Source organism: Puntigrus tetrazona, chromosome 7 (genome assembly GCF_018831695.1).
Source record: "Puntigrus tetrazona isolate hp1 chromosome 7, ASM1883169v1, whole genome shotgun sequence".
NCBI classification, from domain to species: Eukaryota; Metazoa; Chordata; class Actinopteri; order Cypriniformes; family Cyprinidae; genus Puntigrus; species Puntigrus tetrazona.
Window position 1 is genome coordinate 1,036,025 of NC_056705.1, and position 12,926 is coordinate 1,048,950.

Here is a 12,926-nt window from a genome sequence, read left to right on the forward strand (position 1 = left end):
GTTAAAAAGATTGTGGTCTGTAAGATTTAAAAAAAAAAAAAAGTATTTAGCAAGCATTAATCTAACGGCATTAATCTAAACGGCAGAAAGGTTACTCTTTATAAGTAAGAATACAGTTTTTAAGTCTGATAAGTAGAAAACATCACGTTTTCCACAAAAATATGAAGCAGCACAGCTTGATTCATCATTGATAATAACAATAAATTGAAAAAAATGATTTTTAAAGGGTCAAAATAAAGTATTGATGCTGAAAATTCACCCCTTTTCTTTCACGGGAATAAATAAGGGTTAGATCCTTTAGAGAGAGAAAAAATCTATCTAAGAATTTTATTTAGTGGTTTATATGTGAGTTTAAGAACACAATACTAATCTTTTTTTAATCACAGATCTTGTTAATATATTCTTAAACATTTGTGATTTTTGTTTAATTGTGTTTTTCTTTGTCTGTTATACGATAGTAGATCATGCCTTTTGCATCTTGTGTTTGTATCGGCGTATTATTGTTGCCATGGTTTCCATGTACTTGGGAGAAGTGCATCTTTGACCAAGCTCAGAAATCAATCAAAGTTGTGTCCCCGCCCACTGGTCAATACGCCTCTGCTCATTGGTCCTTGAGAAAAACTGCGTCAGAGGAGAATCCATTGCCCCACAGTTCTAAACGTCAGAGATCAAAAAGAGCAGAGAGACATGTGGATCCACAACCAATCAGAATCAAGAGCTGGATCCCCTCAGAAAGCCCCGCCCTCACAGGACGGGAGCTAGAGAGATTGATGAATGCAGTCGATGAGGCTGTGAGCCATGTTTCCAGTTTACTGTCAGGTGTGTGGTTTTTAACGTGGAGTACAGACAAAGCATGTATAATTAAACAGAAGTTCATATTTATCCCATATTTTCATGTTTGTAGTGAGGCGAGTTCAAGGCAGTCTGCTGCTGAATCGAGACACAAACAAATACTGCAAATTCATTTGGAGAAACAGCAGCACTCTTAACCACATGAAGTATGGTTTGCATGTCTTTTGACTCTCCTACTGTTTGTACTTGACTAGCTCTATTTGTTCTGTAAGTAGTAGGCTAAGAGTATTAGTATGAATTTGTTTATTTCTTTAAAAAATGTGTTACTATAATAACACACGAACACACACACACACACACACACACATATATATATATTATAATCCCCAGATGCGCCAGAGCCAATGAGAACTACAGATTCGAGAGCTGCTTTGGCATAATTGTGAGTCTTTTTATACATAAACACACATTACTCAAAATATTGGCCTTATTGCTCAGTCTGGCCTGTTTACAGATCCCAGATGAGCACCTGAATGGCTGTGCTGTTTATCCACATCCTGAGCATATAGTCCGGACAGTGCTGAGAGCAGCGGGGACGGGAGTTCCTGACACTGACTTCCTGTTGTATGTGTTCACTCACAGCACAGATAAATGTCGAGCAGAGGTAGGGACTATCACTGGGCTTTCTTTCAGATCTGTATGTATTTTCCTGGTCTATATTTTGGTCTTCACAAGAACATAAATGTCTTTGATAAATGACACATTTTAATTCTACATTTAGCTTTAATATTTGTTGAGTTATTAAGACATATAATATCTGTAACATAGACTACTTTCTTTTTCATCATGACAAATTTTCAACCTTGTTTTCCACAGGCAGGTAATTAGGTCAAGGGTCATTTCTGAGAAAGAAAAAAAATAGTCTTCACTAGGGTGGAAATGGTAAATCCATTAAGATTACTGGAGATTGTCTAACATTTTTACACCTCTTGTCTGTTCAGTCTAGTATAGTGGCTTATGCTGCTCACTGTCAGACAGATTCAGACGGGCGTCCTCTGGCTGGGACTATGATCATCTGTAGAGAGACACTCAGTATGGAAAGATACACACATGAGCATTTTGTGCAGGTGACAGTGAGTGTGTCTGACGAGTGAACTGTAAAAAAAACCCCTGATAAACAGAAACATTGAAATTGCGTTTGTTATTTTGTTTTTGTACAGACAGTGATCCATGAGCTGTTCCACGTGTTGGGCTTCAGTCAGAAGCTCTTCAGCCGTTGGAAGGATTGTTCTCTCTCCTTTCAGGGTAGATAACACGGCTTTCCTTTTTTATTTATTTTTTTGTTCTTTATGTAATTGGATAAATATCTATTACAGTTATGGCGTTTATTGTATCCCTGTTATGTACATTTGCTGGTCATTATTGTCATTGTGTGTGTGTGTGTGTTATGAAGATGGTATAGATTGCTGGTCTCAGGGTCAGGTGACCGGCACAGATGAAACAGGTCAGGTTAGACTGTATTCTCCTACTGTGATCAGAGAAATGCAGAAACACCTCAACTCTACCCACACTGACCTTGGAGCTCAGTTAGAGAACAAGGTACCCAAACATCATGATACCTTGATATATATACCACAGTATTTTATACAGTAGTATTTTTTAAATTGTTTTAAAAAAAAATTTCTATATTTGTTATTAAATGCTGCCTATGTCATTGTAAAAGACTTTTACAAGTTACCATAAGTTACCATATTTTCCTTTATACTTTAGCATCTATATCATCTGTCACTGTTCTCACTTAGTATGAATAAAAGTCTGTATGTTGCTATTATATTTGGTACAAACAGTATCTATCACATGTGTAACTTGTAAGCATCTACCTTTCTTAATCTAAATAGCCGCTGCCTAATGTAAAACACAGATGACGGACTCAAAGACATCCCCTCGCTGTCTTTCTTCCTCTCAGGATGCTGGTTCAGACGGGCTCTCGTCACACTGGGAGGCTCGTGTGCTTCAGGGATCTATTATGGCAGCTTCACTGGTGGAGCCGTCACTGATTCGCATCGATCCCATCACACTCGCTGCCCTCCAGGACACGGGCTGGTATTCAGTGAACCTCAGCCGAGCTCAGAGCTTGGTGTGGGGAGAAGGTGAGTAAGACATCCAGTCTTCTGGTTGACATGCATCACAATAAATATCATGCACTTGTTGAGACTTTAACTTGTGAGTTCACTGATTTACCATTCCCGGGGTTTTTGTGTGTTTTAGGTGGAGGCCATCAGTTTGGGTCTGTCTCTACCTGTCACAATTCTTCTGCTTTCTTTTGTACACACAGGTAATCAAACAAACAATGCTCTTTTGAATAATTACAGTTACTTAAAATAAACTATTTTACAGTTTTGGAAAGTTTTTTAAATATTTTAGAATTTTTTTTTTTAACTTTTTTTGTGTGTGTAAAGGAAGTGAATGTGAATGTTTTTTTTCCCCCAGTGGATTGGGTTGTCATTACCTTCACTTCCACAAGGGAGAGTGTCTCACTGATCAATACCTGGATGGCTGCCACATTTTTAAACCCCTGGCTAATGCTGTGAGTCTGCTGTATTCATTTTAGACTTCTATTTCTCTTTCCCAATGCTCTCTTTTGTTTCCATTATAACAACTACTGATTTTCATGTGTAATGCCACTTTTCTTTGTCAGAGTGAGTGCTGGAAAGAGGAGAATGAAAGGAGTGGAGTGAATGGAGAGATACATGGCTCAGACAGCCGCTGTTTTATATCCAACCTCACCACACTGGTGCCACGTTCTTGCATCTCACAAAAATATTTATAAATGTTTAAAAGTTGTCAAAGATAACGTTTTACAGTATTAGATTAGTTTAACTTTTAATTTTTTGAAAATCTTTTTACTCTCCCTTTATTAGAATAACGTGACCGCTAGCGCAGCCGTGGCAGGTCATTGTTACAGACACAGGTGCACTGGAATAAACAAATATCAAATTCAGGTGATGGATTCTGATTGGTTGGATTGTCCAGCAGGAAAAAGCATTGAGGTTAGTAAAACACATTGGGATATATGCAATGACTGAATAGAACTTTTTTTGTCTTTTTGTTTTTGACTTTGCTTTTTTTAAATTATGTAGGTGTCCGGTTATCAGGGTTTCATTTTCTGTCCAGACAACAGAATATGTAAATATTCTGATTTAACCCCTCCTACATCAAGACAAATGTCAGATGACCTTCTAAAAACTGACAAGGCCGTTGAGAGGTTGGTCAAACCTTTTTTTTTATTTTTTTTATGTGATTTATCAGCATCAAAATGGGTTGAGAACCATAAAGGCTTAAGTGGCATTTCACACACACACACACACACAAACACACACACACATATTTATAAAATCATTAATTTCACCCAAAATGTCACTTACATCCTCGTGGTTCTCACCCCCTCCATATGTAAACAGTTCTAAAACTCAATGTTTCTATGTCAGCTGAGTGTCTCTGTATATGATATCTTTTCTGTATAGTAATGTTGATGTGATGGTGAATGTCAGCTCTACTCCTCACCCTGGATTCAAGCATCGCTCCTCTGTCACAGTGTCTAAGACAGAGGTCTTTGTGGCAGCAGTGCTGAGCATCATGGCTGCTTTCTCTCTACTGTCTACTGTAGTGCTCCTCTACAGGAAGTGCTTATCAGCCAGGGTCAGAGTACATGCTGCTAGTGAACCTTCATACAGGCCACAGATGCTCCCCACCCAATATATCACAAATAACTGATAGCAGAACCAAAAATAAGATTCAATGTGTTTTGTGAGGATGTATGTCTTCAGCATAAACACATGAAACATTTACTCTCTATTAAAAAAAATAAAGATCATCATAGAATATTTAAATAATTTACATTTTTGTAAAATGTATAGCTTAAATAAAAATGCAATCAATGAATTGTAAAATATATAACTGCCGTTACATAAACCATAAACCCTTTTCTGGACTAAGATTGATTTTCTGCTGGCTTATTCAATCATTCATGTACAAATCAAAATATTGTTATTATTTAAAGTCTTGTAGGACATGTGTATTTACAAATAAAGTCAATAGACAGCAATGCAAGCCTTCAAATTTATTTAACCCAGCAAATATTACAATGATGTGGTTTCAATAGAAAGTACATACATTTTTTTAACACAATTGCAAAAATGAAATAGCCAAAATGTGCTTTTACTGTTTTGTCTATCTTTTGAAGAAAAAAAAAAAAAAAAAAAAAAAAAAAAACAATTTAATAATATTTCATCAACACTAAACATTTCGTAAATATGCTTAGAACTATACCAATAAAGCAATATATAACTTCAAATTAATATGTTAGAAAAATATTTTTTGCCCATTTTTTAAACCCCCTTCATGAATCAGACATGCATTTATTTTATTGTACAAAAAAATGCAGCATTGCCGAGCAGAAGAGAATTCTTTCAAAACATCAAAAAAAAAACTTTTCAGATCCCTATTGGAACGCTGTGATATAATAAATGCATTAAAAGAGCTCAGATGTTGTAATTATTATCATCATTATTGTCTTACTTATTGTATTTTTAAAAATGCATGAAAATGTTATTGAGCAGCTGACTAGTAACAATGATTCAGTGCAGATTTGGACTTGAAACCTGACTCAAAAGCAGATGCGCCTCGAGCTCCTGCAGCGCTGTTGGAACAGGCTATCCGTGGATTAGAAAACATAGCGGTCTGCAGTTAATTTATTAACCATTCGCCATTTCATGAATTCATTCAGCACATATTAACAAGTTTTTTTTTTGTTAATTCTGCGCACACCTAAAATACACTGGAGCAAAACTGTTACTTCAAGGTGTGGAATTTCTATGCAATGAATAAAATAAAGAATTTCCAAAGCAGTTTGTCAAACATTTCTTTTGTCTTCTCATTTTGACCATTATTAGGTAAAACAGGTGCTGTCATCCCAGACATGAAAGGTTGAACGAGATACAAGCCATCGGGTAAAAATTCAGATCAGAACAGAGCCCAATGCTGTCTGCTTTCTTTTCATTTTTCTAATGTAAAATCAAATCAAACACAAATCAATATATTTAACTATACTAGTGTTACCCTGCATAGAACAAGTTATTTGGAAAATAGATCGATAGTTTTTAATAAATTAGTAGTATGTTGTAAGACTCACTTTGCCCGTTTTTTGATCCATGTTGACTGTGTCCTGGATCATCTCCCGCACAAGCTTGAGAATTTTCAGCTTCTGAGTCTGTGATGAGAGGGGAAAGTACAGATGCTCAAATACTAATATTGTTAACACCATAATGACTTATGATCCTAGTGCTTTATACATGTACATGATCTCGGTACCTGACATTTCTCAATGGTGTAATTCAGATCAGTGCAGAGCCCAATGAGGTCTGCATCCTCCTAATATTAAAAACTTGTCAAAATGTGTTGCTAGCATCAGAAATAAATTATCATCCTAGTGTTTTATGAATACATGGATATGATTTCAATACCTGATATTTCTCAGTGGAGTAATTCAGATCAGTGCAGAGCTTAATGTTGTCTGCTTCCTCTTTCTCTTTGTTCTTGTTTTTCTAATATAAAGGTAATCAAATAAAACGCATATAAAATACAATACAATACAATATAATATAATAGCTTTTACCCTGAACCTGCAACCCTGCAAAAGAAAGGTGGTTTGAAATATGGATCAACATTCATTTTTATATAAATTAATAATATGTTGCAAGACAAACTTGATCTTTCTTCATTGTGTCCTGGATCATCTGCTGCAAAGGCTTGAGAATTTTGAGTTCCTGAGTCCATGATGAGAGGGGAAAATATAGATGTATTAATATCAAAAACATCTTTAAAAAGTGTTGGTAACATCAGAAATAAGTTAAGAAATAATCCTAGTGCTTTATGAACACATTTATAAGATCTCAGTACCTGACATTTCTCAGTGGTGTAAATCAGATCAATGCAGAGCTCAGTGTTGTTTTTTTTATTCAAAGGTTAATCACATCAAACATATATAATATAATATAATCGATTTATAACCTGAACCTGCAACCCTGCATAGTTTAAAATATGGATCGACATTAATTTTTTAATAAATTAATGTTGTAAGACTCACTTTGCTCTTTTCCATTTCAGAGTTTTTGATTTTTTGATCTATCATGTCCTGAATTATTTGCTGCACAAGCTTGTGCATCTTTATCTCCTGACCCTGTGATGAGAGAGGAAAATACAAATGCTTTACATCATTCAGTGTGTTTTAAGATTTCTAATCATTCTTTGTTGTTATTGTAAATGATCATTACCTTTTTCTCTTTAGTCTCGTCTTCTACAAGAACTGTGCTGTGAGTCTTGTGATCTCCCTCGCTGCAGGACTGAATCACAGACGTCTGATCCTTTCCACAGAACATCTCAAGAGCTCTGTTATGTTTCTGGATTGTTTTAGGATTGATATCCACCGCAAAGTCAAGCATCGTGACTTGCTTCACGTTTAAGACATGCTCGTGAGGCTCCAGATAAGAGCTTCGCCACATCAGGATTTCAGACTGAGGCAACAGATGCTCACGGTGTGTAACATCCACTCTCTTGGTGAAATCTTCCTTACAGCATGGACATGTGCTATCATGACTGATTTCCCAACATTCCTTCAGGCAGGCCTTACAGAAGATATGTCCACATGGGGTCATCATGGGATCAGTGGACAGCTCCAGACAAATTAAACACTCAAGATTTTCTGTCAGGACACTGCTTGAGGAAGCCATCGCTGAAAAGAAAAGAAAACAATTCTTAACATATATTACAAAAACAGACTTAAATTAATACATGAACATAAATAAATGTAAATATTTTGGAAATATCTTTCAGACGGTTTGATACAAAGAAGCTAATTTATATACGATTGTTCACATATTTACAGATAATCACGTAAAATATTTGTGCAACATGCTAGAATTAAAAAACTATCTTCATGAGAAGAATAGAATACATCAGTTTATAATTAATTACCTGAAGGTTTGGACAGAGTCTCCTCTTGGTCATCAAATTCTAGTGATTGTGAATATTCTGTTGTCACCGGCTCCCTTTTGTATCCTTAAAAAAAAAAAAAAAAAAAAATCAAACCAATCATGTTGCTAGTTCAAATTCACATTATTAAAATGCTAATATTTTTACCTGTGTTTTTCTCAAAGAGTTGCACAATCTCGCCAAGAGCTGTGTTGCACTTCAGATCAGGACATTTGTTGAATGTTTCTTTACAAAATGGGCACAAGCATTTCTGACTCTTGGACCAGAACAATTCCAGGCAGGTCTTACAGAAGTTGTGTCCACATGGAATGGTGACCGGATCGCTGAACACATCCAAACAGACGGAACACTGAAGCTCCTCAGATAATGGACTATTAATGCATAACTGGGCTGAAAGCAAAAAAAAAACATTTCAGGAATTTCTCAGATTTTTCTGCTTGCATTTAGCAAAAATGAAAATCAGAGGTGTGTAATTTAAGTAATTTTACTTGATTACTGTACTTGAGTATTATATTGGGGGAATTTTACTTTATTCAAGTACAATTTAAACTGTCTGCTTGATTACATTTCGGAAGAAAAAAGTGTACTTTTTACAAATTTATTTCAACTTAAAAAGTACATTACATGTTTATCTTATCTTGTGCACATTAAATATTGTAAACGTAAGCTCAAAAGTGCGTGCTTGATGTGAGAACCAATGATCGTGTTCAATGAGGTTTTCACGCATCAAGCACACACACATTTCAACTTCAGTTATGACTTTCATCAGATAAAAGTCTGGGTCCAACAGTTCACCATCAAATTTGAAGCATGTTGAGGTAGCCAACTTGTGTTTTCCCCAAAAAAGATTATTCATTATTCTTTCCATTAGCTGTGTAATATATTGAATGCACAAGATTAAAAGCAAGTAAAATCAGTGATTAATATTTAAATATAATTAATATTTTTGTGGGAATTATTTTTTTTTATTACATGTTAGTAAATCTTCAATCATTTAATCAGTCATTTAATTGTTATTTCTGCGCTAGATATGCGTTTGACCTGTGCCATTGCATTTTGTTTTGTTTTCTCCCTTTTACCAAACTTCTGTGTGTCTGTCAGAAAAAAAAATACTTTCATTTGTTAATATTTGAGTCCAAATTCAGTTGTTACTCGGGTGTTTTTGGCCAGATACTCATAAAAATATGCCTACCTGTTGTGTTTTTCTCACAAAGTTGCACAATTTCTCTAAGAACTGTGTTGCTCTTTAAATCGGGTCTTTGGCTGAATCTTTCTTTACAATGCAGACATTTGTAATCCTGACTGTTGTCCCAGCATTCTTTCAGACAGCTCTTGCAGAAGTTGTGTCCGCACGGAGTGGTGACTGGATCAGTGAGCACATCCAGACATATTGGACACTTGCATTTCTTAGTCTGAAGATCCATAACTGCAAAATGGATCAATTACTTGGATTATATAATGTTATATGATATATATTCCTAACCCTATTATACATTTAGAATTCACGAACAAAACATTGTAATGTAATGCAGTGCTAAACATATTAGTAGCTTGTGCAGTGAATTGAAAACACATTATTTTATTATTTGTGAATTACAGACAATAAAGACTTACATGGGGGCAAATGAATGCTGTCTCTTCTACCGTGCCTATATTTTGGTTGTGTTGAGAAGGGTTCTTCCATTTTGTTATAAAATCCACAGGCTTTTTCCATCAAGTTGTTACAGAATTCATGTTAGGCCTAATGGATGTCACCAGGCTTCCCCACTCCTTCACAAATCATTAACCAGTGATCATTAAAGTTAAAAAGAAAATGAATAAATATTTCTGACAAATAAGACAAGGTAAGACAAGTACATATAAGTGACAAATCAACTTAATTTCAGCTGATATTTATACACTTGCAATACTTGCATGCACTCAAAACAGAATATATATATATATATAGTAATTCTAGTTGATATTTTTGCATTCTGTTTTGGTTTAGACTCCTTTTTAATATTCTGTATCTACTCTTTAGATAGTACGAAAAACATAAATTGGACGTGACGCATTTTAGATTTGCGATAGATATGCTGTGTAGTATATATATTGAATAATCAAACCAACTAAAACACAAAACCCTCAAACATGGTTCCACGCGCCTCGAGTTACAGCTGTTTAGGTGTTTAATAAAAACAGTTTGTCGAGAGGTCTCGTTTTGTTTGTGCAGACGCATTATAATAACGATTCAAGGATTTTCGGATACTGTCACGAATGCAAACTGACGCTGCTTCATAAAACATGAACAATTACTCACTGTCCAGGCAAATAAACCTTAAACCAGCGGCGAACAAAACTCCAGCTTCTATATCAAGTACGAGAAAATGTCTACCAACTAATTTTAAGTTTCACTTTAGGTTCGAGGAGGTCTTGACCCAGCTCCGCCCCAGACGTTTGTCGCTCAGTCACGTGTCTTTTTGCCGGTCAGTGGGCGGAGCTGCACTCACTTCAGCTGAAGAGGACGTCACGGCATTTCAGCGTCACTTTCGCAAGTAAACAATCAAGTTTGTTTACTTGATTTACTTGATACTTGAGATGATTTCAAATTATCATCTTAAATTAAATTTAGTTGGGCTTGACAGTATAGGCCATAACAGCTTACCAAACAACCAGTAGTCAATGGACGCTGGCATGTGGCCAGGCACACTTTGAAAGTTTCAAAAAAGCTTAAAAGTTTACAAAAGCCAGTCAGCCAGTGGGCGGGGCCGCACTCACTCCAGCGTGCGGTGACCTCACGCGCCCTCTATTATAGGCATACATACGGACGGAGCGTGTTGTTTATAAAGCTGAAAAAAGCTGTGCAGTTTCACAAAGTTAACATTATAATATACAGAAGACAAAACAACAACAGCAAAACCATTAGCCATTAACTGGCTATTTTTCTGAAATGATTGTTTAGCTTGTCTTTAGGCTTACACACGAACGAAACACTACATATGAAAGATGAAGTGGGTTGATCAGATTTTTCAAAATAATCGTAATATATCTATTTAATAGAGTTTGAAACAAGAAACTAAAAGAATGTATCAGTATGTTTTACGTTATATGGCATGTCAAGGCAGTTATAGTTGCTTATAATATAATAATATACTGAATTTATATATTTAAGTTTTTAATATCAGTAAATAGCAATGTGCACATCACAACGATAACAGCACAGAGAATGGAATCATTTAAAGCGGCAGATGCGTGTGCGCTGAGAAAACCCGTCTATATTTTTCCGTTGCCCTATGGTATAGAATCACATTTCTCTATTCACATATCATATGACAATGGGTCTAATTCACTAATAATTGTGTACGTTTTTCGTTTTTATACGCATATTTGAACTTTTCACGAAATCTTTCCGCCTAATTCACAAGACGTGCGTATGCACATGAGCTTGTTCTTAAACTTCTTCTTCTGTTAGTGAATTTGGGGTCCTCAAAATGAGCGCCCGAGTGCACAAGGTTAGTAAATTTTCACAATACACGCCCAAACTAGCTCCATATAAGGGCTTTTCTCAGAACTGAACTCTTCTAGAGAAAAACAATTGTGGCCCCGAAACAAAATAATGAACATGATGTTCCCTCTTGAGCTGTCATTTGGCATTACAGAGATATTTCTGTGTTATGGGAACCCCTTCCCTCCAGCCTTTTCTGATGTCCTATAGACTGGCCTATAATTGTGTAGCATGCAAATTGCTATGCAAATACTGACAAGCTCAAGAGGCAGTAAAAAATGCAGAACATGAACATGCAACACGCTGGAAAGAGTCCGATGTGGCTTGCAGCCTGTATGGAAAGACGCAATGACGGAACATCTCCTTGCTGCCCTGCCAACCACAATGGTTGCCTTGTTCCCCGGTTTCCTTCCCCGATGACTGTTTCTGCCCTCCTTCTGAAACTTCCAGACCTCCAGGTAGAGCTCATGAGGGTCCTGTCAAAGGCTGTTCAGGAGTTGAAGCTTACCTGGAGTCCCCCAGAGGAGCTTGCCAGAAGTAAATTCGACTACTGGTATTTCAGGTCCACCTGGAAAGCTGACTCAAGGGCATCAGCCCCCTTTTTTCCCAATGTTCACAAGCTGCTGGTGAAGACCTGGTCTGCACCCCAATTGGTACGCATCCACTCTGCCACACAGGCAATTTTCTTTCACATGGAAGGGGCGGAGGACCGTGGGGACCTCAAGGACGCTGACCGTAAAGTCTCAAAAGTGCACCAAGGCCATGAATCACATGATGCCAAGGTGTGCTTTCCATCAACAAATGACGAAATCTAGGTCAGCTACCGTGACTGTTTCTTCCCATTGCCCAGTAGCTGGATGTCAGGAGGAAGTCATGGGCTCCCAGAAGTAGCGCCAAGGCCAGCAAAGGAGTCTGCGGTGTGACTGTGGCACAAGATCTCTTCAGCCGGGGGGTTCCCTGGGCATTGTAACGTCATGTGTCGTGGTCACAACGGATGCATCAGCTGAGGAGCAGTATGTGAGGTACGGTTAATTTGGAATTGCTATGGGAGAGCGGAGGTAGATCTGTTCACCCCAGCTGTTCTTCTCCCTATCCTACTCGCACAAGGGGGACTGCACTGGTCAGCAGCCAGACTATTCGCATTTCCTTCGATCAAAATATTGCCGCTGGTGTTATGCAAGGTCAGAGAGGAGAAGGCTTGGTAGGTCTTCTTAAGAGCTCTTTCTTAGCCACCATTCATGCCTTTAGCATCTGTTGGTATGAGAGAGCTTTCTATCTAAACTGGACTGCATTCTTTTCAGACCCAGTGACTGTGGTGTCACTTTGCGGCTGTGACCAGGTTATGTGCCTAAATCACTGTCTACCTCCTTCAGAGCGCAGACTGTTTCGCTCAGTCTTCGGTGTACCCCATCAGAGCTTTGAGGATTTATGTTGACTGCTCGGCTAGCTTTTGGCAATCTGACCAGCGTTTTGTGTGCTACGGTAGTTGTACAAAGGGCCAGTGTCAAAACAGAGACTTTGGATGCTATCACAGCTGCTTATATGAGCCCTTTGCACATTAGAGGTCACTCAACTCAAGAGCTATCACCTCCTCTTGGCC

General features: G+C 37.3%; 2 protein-coding genes across 9 annotated transcripts in view; one reads left to right on the forward strand and one right to left on the reverse strand.

The window, feature by feature from the left end:
• Positions 1 to 5,034, forward strand: part of LOC122348937 (leishmanolysin-like peptidase 2) — a 5,189-nt gene extending 155 nt beyond the window's left edge. Inside the window, exons 2-15 of one of the 2 annotated variants that reach the window (XM_043244827.1) lie at positions 459 to 819; positions 905 to 998; positions 1,183 to 1,234; positions 1,307 to 1,456; positions 1,794 to 1,919; positions 2,013 to 2,097; positions 2,246 to 2,391; positions 2,759 to 2,942; positions 3,061 to 3,127; positions 3,283 to 3,379; positions 3,491 to 3,586; positions 3,714 to 3,842; positions 3,933 to 4,057; positions 4,317 to 5,034. In XM_043244827.1, the coding sequence (XP_043100762.1) occupies positions 465 to 819; positions 905 to 998; positions 1,183 to 1,234; positions 1,307 to 1,456; positions 1,794 to 1,919; positions 2,013 to 2,097; positions 2,246 to 2,391; positions 2,759 to 2,942; positions 3,061 to 3,127; positions 3,283 to 3,379; positions 3,491 to 3,586; positions 3,714 to 3,842; positions 3,933 to 4,057; positions 4,317 to 4,566 (1,956 nt within the window). In that variant the 5' untranslated portion in view covers positions 459 to 464 and the 3' untranslated portion in view covers positions 4,567 to 5,034. Of the gene's footprint in view, positions 820 to 904; positions 999 to 1,182; positions 1,235 to 1,306; positions 1,457 to 1,793; positions 1,920 to 2,012; positions 2,098 to 2,245; positions 2,392 to 2,758; positions 2,943 to 3,060; positions 3,128 to 3,282; positions 3,380 to 3,490; positions 3,587 to 3,713; positions 3,843 to 3,932; positions 4,058 to 4,316 lie in introns of both variants that reach the window. The other variant, XM_043244826.1, reaches the window with a different exon arrangement.
• On the reverse strand, positions 4,898 to 10,293 carry zgc:153151 (uncharacterized protein LOC751646 homolog). 7 transcript variants are annotated; one of them, XM_043244831.1, is made up of 12 exons: positions 10,142 to 10,293; positions 9,457 to 9,612; positions 9,035 to 9,268; positions 7,990 to 8,232; positions 7,825 to 7,908; positions 7,125 to 7,582; positions 6,938 to 7,030; positions 6,558 to 6,617; positions 6,315 to 6,395; positions 6,163 to 6,222; positions 5,984 to 6,061; positions 4,898 to 5,504 (listed from the first exon to the last, which is right to left on the reverse strand). In XM_043244831.1, exons 2-12 carry the CDS (start codon positions 9,554 to 9,556, stop codon positions 5,430 to 5,432), a joined length of 1,566 nt encoding a protein of 521 aa, XP_043100766.1. In that variant the 5' UTR covers positions 9,557 to 9,612; positions 10,142 to 10,293; the 3' UTR covers positions 4,898 to 5,429. The 7 variants fall into 7 exon arrangements, 6 of the variants coding, with proteins under 6 accessions (XP_043100766.1, XP_043100764.1, XP_043100765.1 ...); XM_043244829.1 differs by having other exon boundaries at positions 4,898 to 5,855; XM_043244830.1 differs by having other exon boundaries at positions 4,898 to 5,855; positions 9,457 to 9,629; positions 10,142 to 10,276.
• Between the last annotated feature and the right edge of the window lie 2,633 nt (positions 10,294 to 12,926).

Excerpts from the sequence above, each read along its gene's own strand:
- zgc:153151 (XM_043244829.1), bottom strand. The coding sequence starts at position 9,556 with ATGGAAAAAGCCTGTGGATTTTATAACAAAATGGAAGAACCCTTCTCA. Across the intron at positions 7,909-7,989 it reads ACTCTTTGAGAAAAACACAG|GATACAAAAGGGAGCCGGTG; the intron begins GTAAAAATATTA and ends TTTTTTTTTAAG. Across the intron at positions 6,062-6,162 it reads ACACCATTGAGAAATGTCAG|ACTCAGAAGCTGAAAATTCT; the intron begins GTACCGAGATCA and ends CTCTCATCACAG.